Source organism: Primulina huaijiensis, chromosome 10 (genome assembly GCF_012295235.1).
Source record: "Primulina huaijiensis isolate GDHJ02 chromosome 10, ASM1229523v2, whole genome shotgun sequence".
Lineage (NCBI taxonomy): Eukaryota > Viridiplantae > Streptophyta > Magnoliopsida > Lamiales > Gesneriaceae > Primulina > Primulina huaijiensis.
The window spans coordinates 327,913-350,774 of NC_133315.1; the positions used below are offsets into that span (position 1 = coordinate 327,913).

At 34.1% G+C, this 22,862-nt stretch overlaps 4 protein-coding genes across 7 annotated transcripts; 2 read left to right on the plus strand and 2 right to left on the minus strand.

The window, feature by feature from the left end:
• Nucleotides 1-1,817: 1,817 nt before the first annotated feature.
• Nucleotides 1,818-5,459, plus strand: LOC140987032 (protein DEFECTIVE IN MERISTEM SILENCING 3-like). Of its 3 annotated transcripts, XM_073455465.1 has the most exons (9): nt 1,865-1,988; nt 2,543-2,620; nt 2,729-2,878; nt 3,073-3,187; nt 3,529-3,766; nt 3,853-4,044; nt 4,136-4,459; nt 4,687-4,906; nt 5,231-5,459. In XM_073455465.1, the coding sequence occupies exons 3-9, from the start codon at nt 2,750-2,752 to the stop codon at nt 5,255-5,257; spliced, it is 1,245 nt and encodes a 414-aa protein (XP_073311566.1). In that variant the 5' UTR covers nt 1,865-1,988; nt 2,543-2,620; nt 2,729-2,749; the 3' UTR covers nt 5,258-5,459. The 3 variants fall into 3 exon arrangements, with proteins under 3 accessions (XP_073311564.1, XP_073311565.1, XP_073311566.1); XM_073455463.1 differs by lacking the exon at nt 2,543-2,620 and having other exon boundaries at nt 1,818-1,988; XM_073455464.1 differs by lacking the exon at nt 2,543-2,620 and having other exon boundaries at nt 1,825-1,974; nt 2,727-2,878.
• A 2,439-nt stretch (nt 5,460-7,898) lies between these two features.
• On the minus strand, nt 7,899-9,583 carry LOC140986076 (rust resistance kinase Lr10-like). 2 transcript variants are annotated; one of them, XM_073454050.1, is made up of 3 exons: nt 9,274-9,583; nt 9,165-9,194; nt 7,899-9,065 (listed from the first exon to the last, which is right to left on the minus strand). In XM_073454050.1, exons 1-3 carry the CDS (start codon nt 9,581-9,583, stop codon nt 7,960-7,962), a joined length of 1,446 nt encoding a protein of 481 aa, XP_073310151.1. In that variant the 3' UTR covers nt 7,899-7,959. The 2 variants fall into 2 exon arrangements, with proteins under 2 accessions (XP_073310151.1, XP_073310150.1); XM_073454049.1 differs by having other exon boundaries at nt 9,165-9,197.
• Nucleotides 9,584-10,339: 756 nt separating this feature from the next.
• LOC140986072 (rust resistance kinase Lr10-like) lies at nt 10,340-18,590 on the plus strand. The gene is made up of 5 exons (XM_073454046.1): nt 10,340-11,306; nt 11,482-11,532; nt 16,306-16,347; nt 16,961-16,990; nt 17,218-18,590. The coding sequence occupies exons 1-5, from the start codon at nt 10,481-10,483 to the stop codon at nt 18,375-18,377; spliced, it is 2,109 nt and encodes a 702-aa protein (XP_073310147.1). The 5' UTR covers nt 10,340-10,480; the 3' UTR covers nt 18,378-18,590.
• Nucleotides 18,591-18,943: 353 nt separating this feature from the next.
• Nucleotides 18,944-21,287, minus strand: LOC140986074 (heat shock cognate 70 kDa protein-like). The gene is made up of 2 exons (XM_073454047.1): nt 21,033-21,287; nt 18,944-20,738 (listed from the first exon to the last, which is right to left on the minus strand). Exons 1-2 carry the CDS (start codon nt 21,247-21,249, stop codon nt 19,054-19,056), a joined length of 1,902 nt encoding a protein of 633 aa, XP_073310148.1. The 5' UTR covers nt 21,250-21,287; the 3' UTR covers nt 18,944-19,053.
• Between the last annotated feature and the right edge of the window lie 1,575 nt (nt 21,288-22,862).

A 22,862-nucleotide genomic window follows, 5' to 3' on the forward strand; every position in this document is an offset into this window, starting at 1 on the left:
GACTGCTAGCCTAAACAAATTGGTTTCAAACCATGGAATTTCTTGATAAAATGACACTCAACTCTCGGGCTATAATCGATATAACATAAGATGAGCTTTATTGTTGGGTTGCGAAACCGTTCACAGTCTTGATTTTGTTGATAACAAATTTTTTTTATTGTGTTTTTAACATATTTACTCAAATGTATAGTTGCTAGCTCAACTTGAAAACTGAAACTCAAAATTAGCCAAGTTAAAGATCTTGTGTGCTGAAGTATTTTGATGATATATCATAGCTTGACGATGCAAATGACCAGCCGCCAAAATAATTTGTTAGAAAACTTAATTTTATACCAGTCGTATTTTTTGACCATTTGGGTTAAATCGAATGTTATATAGGCAAACTAAAAGTTGCATGAGCAAATTGAGTATAATAAAAAAACAATCATCATTTGGACATGACTAGTTGTAGAATTTTAGTCAGCCTAATCTAAAATCATCTTCACAAGTCGATGTTTGAATCGGAGTTGAAGTAGCTGATAAACTACGATGAAGTTGTTGGTTCCGCACAAAATGAAATCAACACGGCTTGAACCTCAATTTAGCAAGGCTCAGCCTAAGTGAAACGAGTCTAGCTGATTGAGATCCGCCTAGCCGACGAGTCTAACTGACACCAAGGCTCAAAATCAGTATGGTTTGGGTAAACGTAAAAAAGACGGACCTGATCGTTTTAATGTCAGAAATTATCCAGAACCTTCTCAAACAGTGATATTATTGTATCTAACATATATATATCATTCTTGGAGTATATAAATACAACATCTTGAAGTTCAAATACAAGTTTTTGAAAGAGATTCCAAGCATGAAAATCTTATATGAAGAAAATTAGCTTGAATGAAAGCAAACTCAAATGTGATGATATATATGAGAAAGAGATACATACACTGTAAATGATTAAATCATCACACACACAAATCAATCACATTATAATAAGAGTTGAAATTCAAAGTTTAGTTGAGTGATAGTCTTTATACAAAGACATTGAAAATTATGTTTGTATTCTTGTCATAAGACACATTAAATATTTTGAATATTGTGATGTCGCAACCTACAATCGAGAGTATGCTACAAGTTTCGATTATGCAATGTATAAGTATTAAGTCGAAATGAGTTTGAACAAGGAGTTATATAGATCAAATTTTTTTAGTGATATTAAAAACTCAAATGATCTGATATATTGTTAGATCAAGCAAATAGCTAAACCCCGCGTCGTTGCAATTACGGGTTGAATTAGAGGATTACCTTATTTAACAAAAATTCATTTCATGTTAAGGCATTTTACAGGTTATTCGAATTCGGATGTAGAGACATCTCTCTCGACCTTCATATCTTACTACATGTGCTTATCAATGCAATTGAAGGGATATTAATGTAAATACAAAACTACGAAATTATATGCATTAATTTTTCCGACAGTTGTCTACAAACTAAAAGGTGAATCGATACATTAAATTTGTGTTTTTTACTAAAAAATTATATGTATTAATTAAAAGTCATGAAGTATATAATGTTATTAATATTTTAAAAAAACAATACTATTTATATTATATAATATAAATTTTTAGTGAGATTTTTTTGATGTGGACAAAAATACATTATAACAAAAGTTATATTAAATCTTATTATTTATGTAATAAATCACATGTTATTTAGTACTAAATTATTAATTTCTCTCAATTAAATATTATTCATAATTTATGAATATTATTATAATCTCATATATTTATTTTATTTTATTTAAATTTAAAATACAAAAGAATAGAAGATTAGAAGTAAATAATATACTTTGTTTTACTATTACGGTCTTCTCCCTCTTCAAACTCAGTGCGTCACTCTCTGCTCTCCCACACCTCCCTCCCTTCCCTCGGCGGCGCCACCCCCGCCGTCCGTCGATGTTTGGCGGAGGCGATCAGAAGCGGACATCTGAAGATTCCGAGATATCACCTCAGGTTCAATAATTAAGATGTTTTTCTGTTATTAATTTGGATTTTACACTCTTGGTTTCTTTTCTGAATCAAGTTTTGAATTGGTATTTTATGTTTATTTGAGGTGTTTCCAGTTCATTTCTGTACATGGGATCGAATATGTCGAGCATGCAGCTTGTATTTGTGGACAGGGTGATTAGAATTTATGCAAATTTTGAAAATGCTGCGAAGGAGAAAGTGGAATTTTGGGTGTTGAACGATTATTTCTTTTTAATTTGTTATAGTCCACCTAATCTGTTTCCAGATGATTTATTTGGTGCCGCGTAGTATTTTTGTTTTTGTTCTACCAAGTTTGTTTATCTCGTGTGATTCAATCTTGTCTCTCTTTTACGATTTGATGTTTTGAATGACAATTAATTTTTACAGAGTTTGTAAAATGTATTTATTTTGGGAAAAGTAGTTGGTTGATGCAAGGACAAACTTTGAATCTTGGCTTATAATTCGACTCAGTAGACATGAATTCGCCTTGAAATTTAATCTAACTGAGTTTATTTTGTACCATTTTGTTTGTTTCTTAGCTCTAGAGTGCATAAATTTCAGAAGGAAGGAAATAATTCTAAAGAGTGAACATTTTTATATCCGACGTTACAGAATAAGTTTAGTGCCTACTTTACTTTCTTACTGGATTTTAGACATATACTTCAGAATTTTTGTGTCTTTGCCGTGTATAAAAACAATAACTGAGTAATTACTTGGTATGCCAGCTGCCAAACAATCCAAGGGCAATGGTTATCTCCAACTCGTCAGCAGCACTTGATCATGCTGGTCAGAATTCGCCCCATGTGTTTGCTGGAGAGGATGTGCAAAATGGAGCGCTTAGTCAGCAGGCTGAATCAATTCTAATTCATTCCAAGGTTTTTCAATAATTCTCCTTGAACCTCTGATGATGCTGTTTATTGATAATGCATAGATGATGTGATGACTGTTAATTGCTTCCTGATTTGAAAAGAGTATCTGTATCTTACATTCTTAATCCTTTCTGATTTTATATTTGTTGCTTGATGGACAAGAATGACCTGACTGAAAATACGTGGATGTATTGTTGCAGAAACTTCAGGATGATCTACAGGAGCTGGGTCAAAAAATTAAGCACCACGAGGACAACGTTAGATACTTGGCAACTCAGAAAATTAAGTTGGAGGAATCAATTCTGGATATGACAGGTATCTATCTTCTAAAATCCAGGTGCACATGCTCCGTAATTTCATGCTTCAATTAGAGAATCAAGGGATTTTAAGATTGTTGCTCTGAACTTGTACGTTATTGAACATGTATATTGCTTATGACGAACAACTTTGTGCATCATTAGACTATAACAAAGTCCATTGCATATTTAAGTGATATATATGCGACCACACATCTATTTTGCTTTAATTTGCATCACTCTTATAAGTATGTGATCGTTGTGTTCTGTGTCTGCATTAAGTTTACTTACTGATTTATCTCTCCTTGTTGAGTAGATCCTAATCTATTCTTTTACTTTTTCACTCATTTGTTCCTGTAGCAACTCTTGAAAAGTATCATAAAACAAGTTTCTCTGCAATACAAAACCAAGACCTTGACCTTACGAAGAGTGAGCAAGAGACGCTTGGTAATATTCTTAAGCATGAGAAATCCGCTGCTGCCCTTTTGTGTATGATAAAAAGTCAACCTGAATCTCAGGCTTCTGATCATCCGTTGACAAAAGACGTGCTTGGCATTGTTGCTACACTTGGAAAAGTTGATGATGACAACCTTAGCAGGTTGGTTCACTTTTCTTTATCTTTGGTTTTCCTACAGGAATGTTTGTTATTGACTTCAAATATTTGCTCTTAATTTTGGGTCTTAGACTTCTTTCCGAGTATTTGGGCCTAGAAACCATGCTAGCAGTGGTCTGCAAGACCTACGAAGGTGTCAAGGCCTTGGAAGCATACAACAAAGAAGGTTTAATAAATAAAAGCTTGGGCCTTCATGCACTCGCAGCTTCAATTGGGAGGTCCCTTGATGACCCATTTCTTGTCATTTGCCTTGAAAGACTGAGGTATGCACTTCTAAAGTTATGATTTTCATCTATGAAATAACTTTTCATTAATTACTCAATTCTTCGCTCCGTTCTCTGGATTTGTATATAGGCCATATCCTGGCGAGTTTATAGCCAACGACCCTCAACGGAGGCTTGATATTCTAAAACCAAGAATAATCAGTGGGGAAACTCCTCCTGGATTTCTTGGTTTTGCGGTGAATATGATAAATATTGACAGAACTCACTTGTACTATATTACAAAGAGTGGGTTTGGCCTCAGAGAAACATTGTTTTATAACCTATTATCAAGGTTGCAAGTGTACAGATCAAGGGAAGACATGCTAAAGGCTCTTCCTTATATACCAGATGGAGCCATATCACTAGATGGAGGGATGATTAGAAGTCCTGGAATTTTTCGTTTGGGTCCTCCTCGGTAAAAGCTTGGCCCTAATTCAGTAATTCTCCATATTATGAATTGCTTCCTTGAAAAATGCATAAATGAATTATATGTGCGTGCGTCATGTGTGGACAAGTAAATGAGTCAGGTGCCTTACTTCGAAAATCCAAACTCCTATTCTTAAGAAACTTAATGTGTATACATCTCTTACTTCATTGCCTATATCCAATAATCTAATTAATCACTTGATTTTTTTTTTTTAGGGAAGATGTCAAGTTTCCTATTGGCTTTGAAAGCTTGAGCCTCCCTGATAAATACTTGGAGATCAAAAACCAGATAAAGGAAACAACATGGAAGAAGAATCGAATGGTGGAAGATCTTCATAGAGAGCAGTCATACTTAGACCATGCGAAGGTCAACTATGAGATGAAGAAGCAAGAGTTTGTCAAATTTCTCGCTGAAAGCTCAATGTATACGGCTCAGGTAATGCTTCAATTGTACAGAATCATTCAATAAAATAACTTTTATCTATAGTCCCCATCTTGATCTACAGCAGATGAAAATTTTCCCATCACTTGATTTTGGCCACTAAATAGGATTAAACAGTTCCAATTTATGATCACTTGGTTTCCTTAATGACCACAAGATATTATGTCATTGAGTAACATTATCTAATATACTATCGAATTCTCCTTGGCCTTCTCGCACTTGTCATGTTAAATTTTTTTATTTTTTTCTTTTGTTATTCGTGATTTGTATATTGGTGTTATAATAAATTTGTTGGTTTTCGTTGATCATTGATATCAGGTGGCACGTGCCTCGGCTCCTAGATGATTTCAGCGAGCCAACAATATAGGAGATGAGATCGAGGATGCTTCACATAACCAGGTTACTAATTTTAGCAACTAATATTTGTTGGGACCTTGTTTTGCATTATAGGATTGTAATTTAGGACATATTTCTTTAAATTTCTGATATGTTATGGTTTGTGAAGACATCCATCTTTAGTATTTTGCTGGCAAATTGGATAGATTCATTGAAATGGCTCTCTTTTCTTTTTTGTACATAATTTGTTGATTATTGGATAATTTTTTAAAACCTTACTAACTGCTTACGAAATAAAAAACTTGTGAATTTTAAAATTGGAGTTTCTAATGCCTTGTTTCAGCCTTTATTTAAATCTAACCAAATTTGGCCAGATTCGAAGCCAAACAAACTGTACAATCAACTACCAAAAGATCAGTTTATGCTAGACTTGATATGTTTACTCCACAATATTTTTATTTGTATTCAGATAATCAGTTGATTTTTATTTTTATCTTTGTATTAAAACATACAACGGTAGCACATCTGGTGTAGCATAGACTGATGTATGAAATTTACAGACTATCTTTATTTATTTATCCACAAATAATTAGGTTGATAGTGCCTTTTTTTGAAAAATAAAATAAAATTTGGGAACATATATTCATGAAGAAATAAAATTTTGATCCAACATGTTGTGTTCCTTTTAGATATTTAAAAACTTTTTTGGTAGCTGAGTAATAAGATTGTTTTGGATAAAAAAAAATGTCGTATAATTTTTTTTATATCATTTGAGATAAAACTCGAATGAGGATAATAATGTTTTGCCGTTAAATTAAATTTTTTATCATTGTTGAGTAGAACTGTTGCTAATAAAAAGAATAGAAAAATATATTTAAAAAATCATATATTATTTTGTCTATCAAAATTATAAAGAATAAATATTTTTTTCCAAAATTATTATATGTACAAGTTTTGATAAAAGGTTTTAATTATTTTTGAAAATATATTAAATAATAATAATAATAATTTACGAACATTCAACATATTAAAAATTTATGATGAGATTTTTTTAAAAAGTTGAAAAAATAATATTATATAAAAATCATTATATTTTATTTAATATATTAGAGAGTAGTGAGAACTAAACATATAAAAGTAACACAAAATTCAAAATCATAAAAGAAATGAAATAAAATAATATAATCAATGCAGATATTTAAATATAATTTATATTTTCAAAAATATCATATTCAAATTTGATTTGGGATTGAAAATAAAAGTAACATAAAACTCAAAATCATAATTTAAATAAAATAAAATGATATAATGAATATAGATGTCGAACTGTAGTTTATATTTTCAAGAGACATCATATTCAAGTTTGAATTTTAAAAAATAAATTGAAATTTTTTTACATTTAATTACATATTATTTTCTATTTATTTTTAAATATTTAATGTGATAGGTAAAAGCTTTAATACTGATAAGTATTTTTTTTATAGCATATTATTTTTGGGGAGAACTTTTCGCAAAAACTCTATTTGTGTATATATATAGATATTTGACAAGAATTAGCTATAATTATTTTTAAGTAAGAAATTAAAATAATTTAAATTGTGTGTTACAAATGTGTATTAATGAATATAGGATTTTATAAATGATATAAAAATACACATCGGAGTTAAATAACAGACGATAGTTAAAATAAATCATAATCGAACCCTTAGAGCACATTTAGGCTGCGTTTGGTTGCAGGATAAAATAAACTAATGATTAGTATGTAAATGATAAAGAAAATGATTGTCGTAGATATGTAATATATGGTAGTATGTTTGGTAAGATTTTTAAGTGTAGGATAATTTTGAATTTTTTGATGAAATGACAAAATTGTCCTCTTTTTTTTTATTCTTCCACTCCGGCGGCCGGAGACGGCGGCGGTCGGCGGCTGGCGGTGGTCGGCCGGAAGCGGCGGCGGCGGCGGTCGACCGAAAGCGGCCGGCGGCGGTAGGCGGCCGGCGGCGGTGGTCGTTCGTCGGCGATCGGCGGTCGGCGGTGGTCGTCGGCCGGCGTTGGAGGTTGTCGGTGGAAGGAAGTGGTGGTGAGTTTGAATTTAGGAGAAGGGTAAAAGTGAAAAAATAGGATGGATTAAGAGTTGGATAAATAATCCTAGGGGGTGAGGAGGTATTATTTTAACCTACCTAATATAACTTAATCATTTATAGGAGAGATTGACTTGGTTAAATAATCACGCGTACCAAACGAGAGATAAGGTGGGTTTAAAAATTTAAACCTACCTTATCCCATCAACCAAACGCCCCCTTACTATATATCTCTATTATTTTATAATAGTTGAGAGGCTTATAAAAACTGTTTTTTGAGTACACCAATTTTTCTTCCTATTTTATCCTTTTCTAATTCAAACGTTAATTCATATTAATTTTAATCATTAATTGTATAAAATAACACTTCGAACATCGGACAACCGAAATATTAATTGGTTAATTAAAAATCGTGTTCTCAAAATGTCTAGTCTCTAGTGAGACAATTTATTGTCCTGAATAATGGTATATGGATGATTTTTGTTATTCTTGAGATGGTGATAATGTTCTATTCAAGATTGTCTACATTATTATTATTATTATTATTATTATTATTATTATTTTTAAGAATACATTATACATATTCTACTCACTATCCATGACTTTTTCCCCCGAAACAAACGGCTTTAATTATTCTGATATAATCTCCAACTCTGTCTGATGATGTCTTCCGGGCATTCTTGCAATAGAGTTTGGAGTAATAGTAGCTGGAAATGGATTTGGTGGTATGGTAAGGTTGTTTCCATCTCCTTCCAACATTTGCACAACGGTTTTCATAGAAGGACGATCATTTGGATACCACTGAATACACAACAGTCCTACAATCGTGAGCTTTCTTGTTATCTTAGATTCATCATCTTCTTCCTCAATATGCACCGATATCTCTTCTCGATTTAATTTATCATAAATCCATTTAGGAAAGCACACTTGACTTGTATTTACCGTATGATCAACACTCTTCCTCCCTACAACCATTTCAAGCAATAGCATTCCGAAGCTATAAACATCTGATTTATAGGACACTCTACCAAATGTCCTCGACAGCACCTCAGGTGCTATGTAGCCCATCGTTCCCCTGGCAACAGTCATCGAAACAGCACTTTGTTCCTTGGAACAGAGTTTTGCAAGACCAAAATCACAGATCTTTGGGTTGAAGTTGTGGTCTAACAAGATGTTATTTGGCTTGATATCAAAATGAAGGATTTGTTGGTCACAACCCTGATGAAGATATTCGATCCCTTTGGCTACTCCAAGAGCAATATCTTGTATCTTTTCCCGAGAGAGCGGGCTTCTCTTTGGTCCCTCCAAGAAGATGAACTTTTCCAGTGAATCATTCGGTAGGAATTCATAAACAAGAGCTCTTCTGAATCCGTCGGCACAATATCCCACCAACCGGACCACATTGACATGGTGGATTCTTCCTATCGTACCGACTTCATTGATGAACTCCTCACCATTTCCGTGGGAATTGTTGAGAACCTTTACAGCGACATAAATCTCACTTGAAAGTTTTCCTTTGTAAACAATTCCATAGCTTCCTTCTCCCAACTTTTCACTAAACTCATTGGTGATCTTCTTCACATCAGCATACGAAAATCTAGTAGGTTTAAGAGCTTTGTAATCTTCCAAGAAACTTTCAATCTTCATTTGATGCTCTTTATTCTTTCTAATTGACCCATAAAGACGATAGAGATATGCCAATGTCAGCACAAAGAGAAAAGATCCCAAGATTTCACCTGGAGAATTATTAGCAATATATCTGATTTTAAACAATATCGAAATAACTGGTCCTAAATTGTTGATAAATAATCAAAAGAAATAAATAATTCGTTCACCTGAAATCAGTAATCTCTTCGGCACATTGCCTGTTGCAAACAGAAGTGAAAAGGGATGAGTTTCGGTAGCCAAATGATGTAGAAGGTGGGATGAATAACATACATATACCTTGCTTTTGCATAGGTTCATTGTCACACAGTAATTGATGGCCTCTTGTATTATTATTATTCAAACTGCATGTTTTTCCTTGAGATTCACAAGAGCCACAAGCTGGTTCAAACCAATTTAAGGGGATACTTCTAATACCCCAATCCAGAAATGGAACATCATAAACTTTATAAAGCTTGGTACAAGATACAAAAAGAAAAGAATAAAATGAATAGTCAGAGGGAATGGCATAGATTCTATAGGTTGATTTGTTTATACAATTGTAGAAATTATCCGCGAAAGAGTCATCTGTAGCAGAGCAATTAAACATAACATAATCTGGCAGTGATTCATAGATCGATGAAGTGTATGGGGAGGACAGTAATCGGAAAGAGGAGGCAGATAAGTTCAAAAAAAATTGGTAGTTTCGAGGGTAACATCCTCTGGTAGTACTAGTAATTCGGAATCTTTGATCAGCATAGTCAATATCTACTACCACAAACTTTTCGGAGGAAGGCAGTTGAAGCACAGTCTCATTGCGTTCGTTGCAATATAAATCGAAACCTGGATTATACCCACAATACTGTTGTGGCTGTCGAGATTTTAGTCGGAAGGGAAATCGAACTTCTGGACCATGAGGAGAGCAAGTAGCCGGTGTACAATCATCTGCGCGGACGCCGAGCCCTGCAAACAAAATCAACAAAAATGCAAAAACACTGAATATAGGGGCCATCTTGACTGATCACAATTGACAAGGTTGGCTTCTAACATGTAATTTTATACAATCAAGATCTCAAGTCAATGGTCAAGCTAGTCTATTTGCAATAATCCCAAATTCACGGCTTTGCAGTTTCTTCGATAGAAACCATTGTGGAAATTGAGTGCAAGCATATTTGAATATTCCAAAATTGTGTTAAACATGCTATTATTTCTTCTGAGAATTTCCCACCAAATTATCAATGAAAATAATATAATATGAGCGATGAAATAAAAATGAAACTAATTTTCGGAGAAAGAGTCATTATTCTATCAACTAAAAGTCAGTCTTTGAACTTTCGGTCATTGTGGAAAAAGAAGTACAAGGGGCCATGTCGACTGAGTCAAAGTCATCGAGGAAAACGACAAGTCAACTAACACAAGTCGTGCTAAAACCAAATACATCCTATATCACTTGATTGTTTTTCTGACAATTGCTGCTCCTCCAGGATTACCAGCACCAAAAATAATCATGTTCATCGTTGGAAATTATCTCCTAATTCTGACATGTTTGATTCAAACGCCGTCCTATGCACAGCAGCATCCGAAATCAAATTCCTCTTGCAACCCTTCTGCGTGTGGGAATATCCATACTATAAGCTACCCCTTTCGTTTGAAAGATGATCCCAAGTACTGTGGTCATCCTGATCGCAGTTACGAATTATCATGTGAAAACAACACCACTGCTTCATTATATATAGATCATTACAAATACCATGTCCGAGCAATCAATTACCGAAACTACACCATCCGCCTTGCTGATCCTTCCATTAAAAATAACGACTCTTGCTCATTTCCTACGTATTCTCCGAAATGGGAGAAACTCGTGTATTTTTCTCGTTCTTATTTTTATCCTTCTCCTCCTGCGTATGTGGTTAGCATCGATATATACTGGAAAGGGGAGTTGATTGAGTCTGGGATGGTAAGGCCTGTGACTTTTTTGAGCTGTTCATTCCCGCCGAATGATCCTCTCTTCATTGAAACAAGTCAGTGCGTCTCTCTGTCCTCCAATACGTCTCGTCACACACATATAAAAGCAGGAGACATGGATTTAAATGATCTAAGTTGGGATATGTGTAGAATAGACCTCGTTGTAATGACGTCACTGCCATTCATTGCAAAAAATGATCTCTCAGCTCTTTCGAAAATCCACGACTCTTTGGTATATGGATTTGAACTTTCATGGTCCGTTGCATTCTGTGAGTGCAATGCAGGGGAATCTTGTGGGTTTGATGGAATCAACGCCGCATGTACCAGTACATCACGTTGCAAAAAAAGCTACCGGGAGTTCGGTTATGGTGAGAATCTTGACCACAGTATTATTTATTTCACTGCTGCAGTAGAAATGAAATTATGCTTATATATAGAAGAATCAATCTATCAACCTTTCATCGGCCAAAATAAAGATTAATGTAAATTGAAGAACTAAACTATTTCAATTTTGTATTTGAAATTTCTTAAATTTGTTGGCAGATTTATATAACAGGATTTTCTCACGCTACCCTCTTCAATATCAAGGCCGATGTAAGAATTCTCTCCCCACTTGCGAAGTATTTTAAGCATATATACATATTTTTATCATTTTTCAAAAATAAACTCTAAATTTGTTTTGTTTTATGCATAAATTCACAGAGGTTGTTATTTCAAATAAACATTTTGTAGTTTAAAATTTAAAAAGTTGCTGGATCTCTTTAATTCCTTACTTTCATTTTACGTTGAAAGATTATAAGCTTTAATGTCTGAAAATTTACAAGTCTCTGGAGATTAATTGTAAAATAGATAACTGTTTTTACAAGTGATCGAAAAAGAAAAAAGTGCGAAAGCATATAATGAACAAAAGATAAAATAAAGAAATGTGTTCTCCTTCAACAAATGAGGCCGCATCACCATCCCCAAAAAGTGTTCTCATTATCTTCAACTTGTTCTTTTCTCAAATCTATNTCAAATATTACCAAACATGGTATCATCATATCGAAATCATAAACGTATGTATATATATAACTGAAATTCATTTCGTATTACATGATGTCAACGGTTATTATTATCCACCGTGTCATGGTCATATCGTGGTTATTATTACCCACGAGTCAAGGCCGTATAACGGTTATTATTACCCACCATGTCAGGGCCATATAACGATTATTATTACTCATTGTGTCAGAGTCGTATAATAATTATTCTTACCCACCATGTCAAGGCCATATATACATTTTTCAAAAATATTTTTTTTACCATTTCAAGTCAAGTTGTAACAGCACTCGCAATTTATTTCATACTTTCAACAAACAAATACATATATCATCGAACTTTTCAAAAATACCAAAATCAAATGACGGTTGGATATTAAAACAATTTAAAGGTTCGAAGTAGTGGTCAAAAGAAGAACATGTCATATCGTGATCGATTGATTTAAGTTATACTAATAAAGTAAGTGTACTACCATACAAAATAAGTGTGCATAACACACACACACACATATACATGTGAGCTCACTTACAAAAACCAAGTGAGCCAATTCTTGGAATAAGGAAAAATGTAATTCTAATTGATCATGGCAGTTCTTCAGAAAAGATATCCGAGGATTCTCGTATCACTGGAATCTCTTCTAGTCTGTATCTTTCTTCTTCTTTTACCTCTTTTATCATAGCTAGGTAAGCCTCTTCGTCACTCTTAATGACTTTCCAAGTCTAAGAAGTAGATAGAAGGGATCTTCGTTCCTTTGGGCTTGCCGTGGTAGATGACTTCTTCTCTAGTTGAAGCCCGAAATTTATACTCTTATTGAGACAATCCACCGGTGCATGATTCTTGGCTGGCCAATTTATTCCCAGGATGTCATCGAATTCTATCATGTTGAGTTGGATTAAATCAAAACTAAATGTTTGCTCGTTTATATTGACATTTCAGCGTTGATTTAACTTGATTTGATGGTCTTATTAGAAGATATTGCCACTAAGTGTTTTAGATTCAAATCCTAACTTCTTAGTGAATTCTTATTTTACGAATGAATTAGTGGTGAGAAAATCAAACAGAAAAATTATTGATAAAATGACAGAAGTGTTGAAGGATATAGATATGAAATAATTGAGAGGTTAAGAAATTCAATAATTTAATGTTGGATTATACATAGCTTAACAATTTGAAATTGAATCCACTATAACCAGAATCCGATTTCTTTATTGATTTCAAAAGAGAATTAATGGGATGCAAAGAAAAATGAATGTGGAAGTTCTTAAAAAATATATGAATGGAAGCTCGATCTAATGACTAATCGGTAACATTTACATCTCCAAACTCATCTTTAGCTTCTTCTTCTTGTGCATTCAACAATTGTTGGATATGTTCGATGGCATTTTGTTGATTGCTGATTTCTTCTCCTAGGTTTTAGTTGTTGAGCTCTAGTTGGTGCACATAGTTTCACACTTCATGACTATATGCATTGAAATCTTGTAAGAGTTGGTCACAAAACTCTTTCGTAGCGTGATAGTGGTTGCACCATGCTTCAGCGGTGGCTAACTTTTGTTGACCATATTTTTGTGACTCTTGCAGCTTCTCTTTGTAATATTTGAGTTGTTTTTCACAAACTTCTTGTCGAAAGTGAACTTTTATTTGAAGGTGATCCCTAGCTTCCTTCAACTCCTCGTTGCCACGAAATAAACTCGTAATGGTACCCTTAAGTTGCTCGATTTCGAGCTCGAGCTCCCTAAAGGTCTTGGCTTGAGTCGTCATTTCCGAACACGAGAAAGGAATTTGAGAGGTATTTATATTGGTATTTTGGAGTAGATGTATGATAAAATCTTCATCAATGAGAAGGATATTTATATAGGTATTTTGGAGAAGATTTATGATAAAAGTTTGAAGGCCAATAACTCGATTTTAATGGATATGATTAGCACTTAATTTGTTAATAAATTTTAGTCAAAGAATGCATTTAACTTGGCCATTAAATTTGAAATTAAGGGTAATAAGGTTCCTTTAATAGGTTGTTACAAATCATATATATGTCAAAAACGGATGATGAATTTCGAATTTCATAATAGCAGTATGAGCTGAAATTTTCAAAATGGAAGAGTTACAAGGGGTTAAAGAAAATCATTAACTTAATTGGCCCTTCAAAAGTTTCAAAAATGGAGGTTAAGGTGGATTCAAAATTTCAAAATATGAGTGAATGTGAAGGTTAAATGCTTGTCAAGATGCACCTAAAATTTCAAATTTATAAAGTTTAAATGGTTGGTCAAAGTGGACTTTAATTTTCGAAATTATGGTTTTGAATGAGCAATTCAAAACGTATGATGAAAAATAAATTCTAAGGTTTTGAATCATGAGATAGGTTGAATGACAAGTTGGTGTGAGTACAAGCAGTCATCTCATATGATCCAATAAACAAAATGAGTTAAAACAGTCAAAAATGACACTGGTAAGGATGATAAGTTGAAATATTAATCAAGAAGTTTCAAATTTTTAGCTGAAGTACATAGGTCGAACGGAAATTTTTGATAAAATTTCCCGAATATAGAAAGTTCAAATATTAGCTAGAGGGATTAGGGAACAATTGGCTGAATCGGATTTTGAATTTTCTACGTAAGGTTATAAGTCTTGGGAAATTTTCAAAACCGAAATAATCTGAGTTCGGAGATCTAAATGATGGAATTTTGCGATTTGAAGGGATTAACAATGGGCTTTTGCCTAAATATGACTTTTTCATATTTTGTATATCAAAATCCCAGCGGATTATGAACTTGGCGGCTATGATATCATTTAAATGTCAGATATCGAGACCGGGGTCGGGAGACATCCGACGTTGCTTCACTGTAACACAATCGCAAAACAACAAACCTCGTAGTGATCAAAATAACTGAAACCAGTCAATTTCATAAAATAGATCATCATCTACAGAAGTGTCATAGCTCATTGTCTTTGAGTTGTTCCTTGCTCAAATCTGGTTGGGAGAGTAAAAGGAGAGTATTTTGTGAAATAATCTGCAAACGGAGGCCGATCAAAGCAAAAGAAGATATTTTGTAAAATACTCTTGCAAACGGAGGTCGATCACACGAAATCACACACACACACACACACTCTGCAAACGGAGGCCGATCAAAGTAAAAGAAGAGTATTTTGTAAAATACTCTTGCAAACGGAGGTCGATCAAACATGAAATCACACACACACACACACACACACACATATATATTCTTTAATAATATGCAAGATGCTTAATAAAAAGGTACCAAGCATGATGTCATCATATCAAAATAGTACATATATGTATGTATAGTACTAAATCTCATTTCATATTTCATGATGTTAACAGTTATCATTACCCACCATGTCAAAGGCATATAACATTTATTCTTACCCACCGTGTTAGGGCTATATAACTGTTATTATTACCCACTGTGTCAAGAATGTATAATGATTATTCTTATTCACAGTGTAAAGGCCATGCAACGGTTATTATTACCTATCGTTTTAGGACCGTATAATGGTTATTCTTACCTACCGTGTTAGGGTCGCATAAACATTTTTCAAGAATATTTCTTTTACAACAGTGCTCGAAACCTATCTCATACGTTCAATGAACAAATACATATATCCTCAATCAAACTTTTCAAGAATACCATAATCAAATAACAATTTGATCTTAAAAAAATTCAACGGTTCAATATCATAAATCAATAAATAGTTCGAAGTAATGGTCAAAAGAAGAATATGTCATATCATGATTGATCGATTTAAGTCATATTTATAAAGTGAGCACACTTACCTAAATATAAGTGTGCATAATGTTTTGAAATATACATGTATATAAGCTCACTTACAAAAAAAACAAATATGTCAAACTATAGATATACAAAAGCAGAAGCCCACTTACTTGATCTTTCTTGAATTAAAATGTGAAGATAATAGGCTCGAAATGATAGAACATCGCTTGAATTCAAACATCGTTTAGGTATAACTTCGATGAAACTTTGAAGAAAGTGAATCAAACGTTCCCCCATTTGGAGTCTTTTGTGCTTGATATGTATGATTTTTCTTAATCTAAAGCCATTTATTTATAGTCTCCAAAATGGTGAGATGAAATGTTGTTATAATGGTTATTTATCTCATCTTAAGTCCATTATTCACACTTTTAATGGGATGTTACAACTATATGTTTATTCAACTTAATTTGGCCCTTTAACTTCTTGCGTATGATGGCTTATAATTTGAATATTACATGTAAAAAATGTTTGGTCTTCACATTAATGCTTCTTTTTTTTTTTTTTCACTTGGTTCTTCTTTATCCTGGAGAAAATGCAGGTTATGAAGGGCACAAGCCGCGATATTATGAAACGCTTGTTCGTAAGAATTCTTTCACTGGTTTATTGTACATATCTAAGTTATGCCCCTCCTAACTATTTCATATTTAAATATACATATATATTCAAATATGAAAGTCTTTTTTTCTATGTTAAATTATAATTGGTCTTTTTTTTTGGACATTATAAGTAAATCTTTAATTATTGGATATGAGTTAAAAAGAAGGAAAATGTTCTATTTTCGTCCGATATTTAACGGTGTGTTACCAGATTTGAGTTTTAGTCCTTCATATTTCTTTTTTTAACAATTTATGCATTTTGTTTTGCAATTTTAGTTATTTTTACATTAAAATGATTATCAAAAGCTAGACACATCGGAGTCAATCAGCGTCACATAACAAAATAATAATAAATTTGAAAAAAATAAAGATAATGGACTATAACAATAACATAAGGACCAAAATCACATATACTCAATCATGATTGATCAAAATTTGCTATTTTCTCTAAAAAGAATTAGTTCCAAAGATATATTTAGCTTTTTTTTTTTAATAATTCTTTTGGCTTCTTGATTCCACTATTATTTAATTTACTTTCTGACACTTGTAATAACCTATTTTTTCATTTGTTAATCATGCATGTTGATGCACTCGCAGGGACGATCGTAATTCTTGTGTATTGTACCGGTGAGTTCTTGTTTTGGATGTCCATTTAATTACTTCATTTTTTTAATGTCAATTTAGGAAATATATTTAATTTGTGAAACAAATCCGACAGCTATATTTAGAATACGACATGTTTTTACGTTAGAACTATAATGAGAAAAAGGAGGCGAACACAAAGATTTGGAAAGGTCATGATTTCTGCCATGCTAATTTAATTCAATATTTTTACTTTTAATCTTTCCTTGCAGGGCTATACCTTGTGTTGAGGATCCTTATGGGACTAATGGGAGTGCCTTTCTTAATTGGTCTCATAATCTACAAATTCAGAAGGCGGCATTTGTCGATGTTTGATTTAATAGAAGGATTCTTGCAAAGTGACAACAATCTAATGCCAATCAGATACTCCTACAGCGACATAAACAAGATGACGAGAAGATTTCGAGAAAAATTGGGCCAAGGAGGATATGGTTCCGTTTACAAAGGAAAGCTTCGAAGTGGCAATATTGCAGCGGTAAAAGTATTGAGCAAGCCCAGTACAAATGGACAAGAATTCATTAATGAAGTTGCAACCATGGGAAGGATTCATCATATTAATGTGGTTAAACTTGTTGGATATTGCGCAGAAAGGTCAAAATGTGCTCTTGTATATGATTTCATGCCTAATGGTTCACTAGAGAAATATATCTATAGTGAAAAAACAAAAGGTAGTTCATTAAGTTGGGATAGGAAGTATGAGATTGCAGTTGGAGTGGCACGAGGGATCGAGTATTTGCACCGGGGTTGTGATATCCAAATCCTGCATTTTGACATCAAGCCTCATAATATACTTTTGGATGATAATTTCAATCCTAAAATCTCTGATTTTGGGCTTGCAAAATTTTACTCCACGGAAAAAAATATTGTCACTCTAACTGCTGCTCGGGGTACTATAGGTTATGTGGCTCCTGAACTGATCAACAGAAGCATTGGTGGGGTCTCTTATAAGGCTGATGTATATAGCTTTGGGATGTTGCTTGTGGAACTGGTTGGCCTCAAGAGGAAATTGGCAGCAAATGATGACAATTCCAGTACTCAGTATTTTCCACATTGGATTTATGATTGCTTAAACAAAGGCAAAGATATTGACATTGTGAAAACTGATGATATCGATGATGACAGTATGGGAGAAATCACAAGGAGGATGACAATAGTCGCGTTGTGGTGCATACAGTTGAGTCCAGATGATCGACCTTCGATGAGTAAAGTACTGGAAATGCTTGAAAGTGATGTTGAACTATTGCAAATCCCACCTGAGCCTTCTGAAGTTGATGAGAAGGTGGCACAACATGAGGACCAAACATGGGAAACATATTCAACTGATTCCGCAGCCTTGTTGTGCGATGGATCTACTCTTAGCCATGACTTATAAAGGTTACATAATATTAAGCTATATGGGAATAATAATGCATATATGGTGTATGTTTTGATCATCCGATGTGCTAGCAACAATTGGCTGTTGCTACTAGAATGATTGTTGTATCCTAAATTGTGAAGCATGAATTGTCTGTTTTATCATTATCATCTTTTTCGACATTTGTGAAGATCTTTTGCAACAGTCGAAGTCGACATTAAGTTGGACATTTATCCTTTTGTCCTTGGTTCCAATATTATATATAGCTTATAGAAATTAAGATGGTGGAACAGACCATGAAATGTGACTAATTCTGCTCTATGTTTATGGATGTGTCATTCTTCTATGAGAAATGTCAAATTGTCAATGGCTGCTTGTTGAATTTGCACCACTTCTAGTGAACAATTTTTTAAAACCATATGCACGATGAATCTGGATTGCTGCTAAATTGTGGTGTACGTGAAGTTGCGGATTAAACGTGGACTAAACGCCCCGAACGCCATATTTTTTAATGTTAAATTATTCTCCCACACAACTATTAAAAATTGAAATAATCATCAGATTTTTAAAATCAGAAAAACAAGAACATATAATACAGAGTTCAATTCATCTGTTTCATATAAATGTTAGAAAAACATATCAAACAAAATCAAACTAAGCTTATAATGTATTACAATGGTATGGAGTAAGAAGCTTAATCAACTTCGTCAATCTTAGGACCGGTACTGCTACCCGAATACATCTGTGCAATTATGGGGTTGCAGATGTTCTCTAGTTCTCTCATTTTATTCTTAAACTGATCTTCTCCGCTGTCTTGGTTGTTCTCCAACCACTCGTCAGCAAGCTCAGTCGCATTTTCGAATTTTCTCTTGTCTGAATATGTCAAGTTGAAAGCAAAATTGTTGTCGTTTTTAATTTTATTTCTCATACTGTAGACATAATTCACCAGATCATTCTTGGCCTCAACTCTACTTTTATGCTGCTCATCTTCGTCCTTAAAGAACTTGGCTTCTCGCAGCATTCTCTCGATCTCTTCGGTAGATAGCCTGCCTTTGTCATTTATGATTGTGATGTTATTTTTATTTCCAGTTGTTTGATCTTCGGCAGAGACATTCAGAATCCCATTTGCGTCGACATCAAAGCAGATGGTTAATTTAGGGATGCCTCTCGCAGCTGGTGGGATGCCAGTGAGCTCGAATTTGCCCAACAAATTGTTATTCACCGTTCTCGCCCTTTCTCCCTCGAACACTTGTATCAGCGCGACGCTTTGGTTGTCTGCACATGTCATGAATTGTTCCTCCTTCTTGGTAGGAATAGCAGTGTTTCTTGGTATTATCACACTCATTTCACCTCCTTCGACATGTATGCCAAGTGACAAAGGCGTGACTTCGCATAACAGTATGCCTTGAACATCTGCATTGCCCTGGCCAGCTAATAACGCTGCTTGAATCGCTGCACCAGAAGCGACGGCCTCATCAGGATGGATGCTCTTGCACAACTCCTTGCCATTAAAAAAATCTTGCAGCATTTGTTGGACCTTCGGAATTCTAGTGGATCCGCCAACTAGCACCACATCATGGACACTATTCTTGTCCATCTTGGCATCATTCAGACACTCCTCGACATGTTGAATGCATTTCTTGAACAAATCCATGTTAAGCTCCTCAAATTTTGCACGAGTTATTTTGTAGTCAAAATCGACTGCATCATACAAACAATCGATTCCGATGTTTGTTTCTGTTGCAGATGATATATTCCTCTTTGCCCTCTCACACGACGTCCTCAACCTCCTCAACGCTCGGGGATTGTCACCTATGTCCTTCCTGTGCTTTCTCTTGAACTCTTGAACACAATGGTTAACCATTCTATCATCGAAATCCTCTCCACCAAGGTGGGTGTCACCAGCAATGGCCTTAACGGTAAACAGGCTATTCTCCATAGTGAGAAGAGACACGTCAAAGGTGCCACCCCCGAGGTCGAAAATAAGCACATTACTCTTTTTACCAGAGCTATCAAACTTTCTGTCAAGACCATACGCAATGGCCGCAGCGGTTGGTTCAACAACGATTCGCAGGACATTAAGCCCAGCAATGGTTCCAGCATCCTTGGTTGCTTGCCTCTGGGAATCGTTGAAGTAGGCAGGTACCGTGATAACTGCCTTTTTCACTATCGACCCAAGAAAAGCTTCCGCGGTTTCTTTCATCTTGGTGAGGATCATTGATGAAATCTCTTCGGCCACAAATTTCTTCTGTTCACCTTTGAAGGTAACCATAATCATGGGTTTATCATCAGGGCCGGAAATGACCTTGAAAGGCCAGAGTTTCAAATCCTTCTGGACCAAAGAGTCGCTGAATCTCCGACCGATCAACCTCTTAGCATCTGAGAATTAATTGTGTAACAAAATCAGAAAAAGGTTCCACCCAAAGCTGGGCAAAACTTGATCGTTAAGTTCTTGGTGAAGAGATTATAATCAGGTAATTTTGACTTTTGATCATCAACCAAAAGAAGCAAAAGACTCAGTTTTATAGCGAAACTGATCAGTTACGGATGAACAGAAATACATTAACATGATTAGAAACATGAGCAAGTCAGCGGGAACCCAAAAACACATAACTACAAATTCAGATTGATCAAGAAATTAAACCGTGAATGCTAATAATAAGAACATCTAACCAAATATGGTGTTGGTTGGGTTCATGGCGGCAAGATTCTTGGCGGCGCCGCCGATGAGACGTTCGACGGGACTGAAAGCTACATAAGAAGGTGTTGTGCGATCGCCCTGATCATTGGGTATGATCTCAGCACGATCATGCCGCCACACGGCCACGCATGAATAAGTCGTGCCCAAATCGATTCCAATTGCCGGAGCTTCAATATTTTTTCCAGCCATTATAGTATTTCGTTGATGAGAATGTAGGAACACTCAAATGTGAGTGAAGAGGAAGAAATAGAAACACCGAGTCAACGTCAACGTTAATTTTTATTTTATTCACTTACTTATTTTTGTATATTAATTAAATGAATATGAAACATGCATTGGTGAAACACAATGACTTTTATGTAATGAAAATTATGTTTGTTGAATAAAAAAAAAAACTCTTTAAAATAATAAACTATTAATTTATTGATTAATTAATACTTCTCTGAATTAATATAATTTTATGGTTTCAACGTTATTAATTTATAGATGTTGCACTGCCTTTATATATGCTTGCTAAAGAACAAGCAAGTTTGTTTTAAGAGTTACTCATCAAAAATATAATTAAGAACGCATGAACTGATTTTTATTTTTTTTTGAAAATTAGGTGAAGATATGGAAAATTCAAGAGGTGCATTACTATTTCTTGCAATTATTTAATAATAATAATAATAATAATAATATGTGATATTAATTAGTAATGATAATTTATTAAATGTAATAAAATGATGTAGATATGAGGTAAAATCGGTTTTCTTATTCAAAAAATTCTTGTAATACAATTTCATGAGTCAATTTTGTGAGACGAATATTATATTTAAATCACTCATGAAAAATAAAATTATTACTTTGTATGTTCAAAATATTATTTTTTTATTGTAAATATGGGCAAAGTTGACTTGTCTTACAAATAAAAATCAGTGAGACCGTTTCATAAGAGACCTAATTTTTTTATTGTTTTATATTGTTAAAAAAAGAACTTCAAAATTCTGATTTTCCCCTCAAATCCTAAGTTTAGATGGATTTGAAAATTAAGATAACTAGTCAATCGATTTGTTTGTGGTGAAGATATTCGATCCCTCTGGCAATGCCTACACGGCTACACCAATAATATTTTTCTGTCGTCCGTCTAGTCTAGGAAGATTGAACTTTTCTAATGAACTCATAGACAAGATGGTGGATTCTCCCAATTATGCAGACTTCATTGATGAACTCTTCCCCGTTGCGTTGGGAATCCTTGAGGATCTTCACCACGACGAAAATCTCACTCGATAGTTTTCCTTTATAGAGACAATTCCATAGCCTCCTTCTCCCAATTTTCACTAAACTGATTGGTGATCTTCCTTATATCAGCACAGGAGAATCTAGAAGGTTTTAGATTTACAGCTTCACAAGCTGGTTCAGACAAGCTCAAATACAGATATCTTTCACCATCCATCGAGCATGGGAGTGGAACAGATAGAACTTCATAAAGCGTGGTGCAAGAAACAAATAGAAATGATTAAAAGCTCGAGTTCTTGGGAATGGCTTAGATCCCATAGCTTGATTTGTTCAGACATCGGATGAAGAATGTCGAAAAAATAACTTCACTTGCAGCAGAGCGATTAAAGAATACGAAATCTGTTACGCTGTACTCATTGGAACTTGAAGGGTGAAGCAGATGAGTTTAAAGATAACAGCTTTAGGTGAATAAATCCTTTCCCATCATGAAGTTGAAGTTTTTGAGAGACATAGTTGATGTAATCTACTTTAAACTTCAGCGAGGAAGGGAGTTCAAGCACTGTATCGTAGCATTCATTGCAATA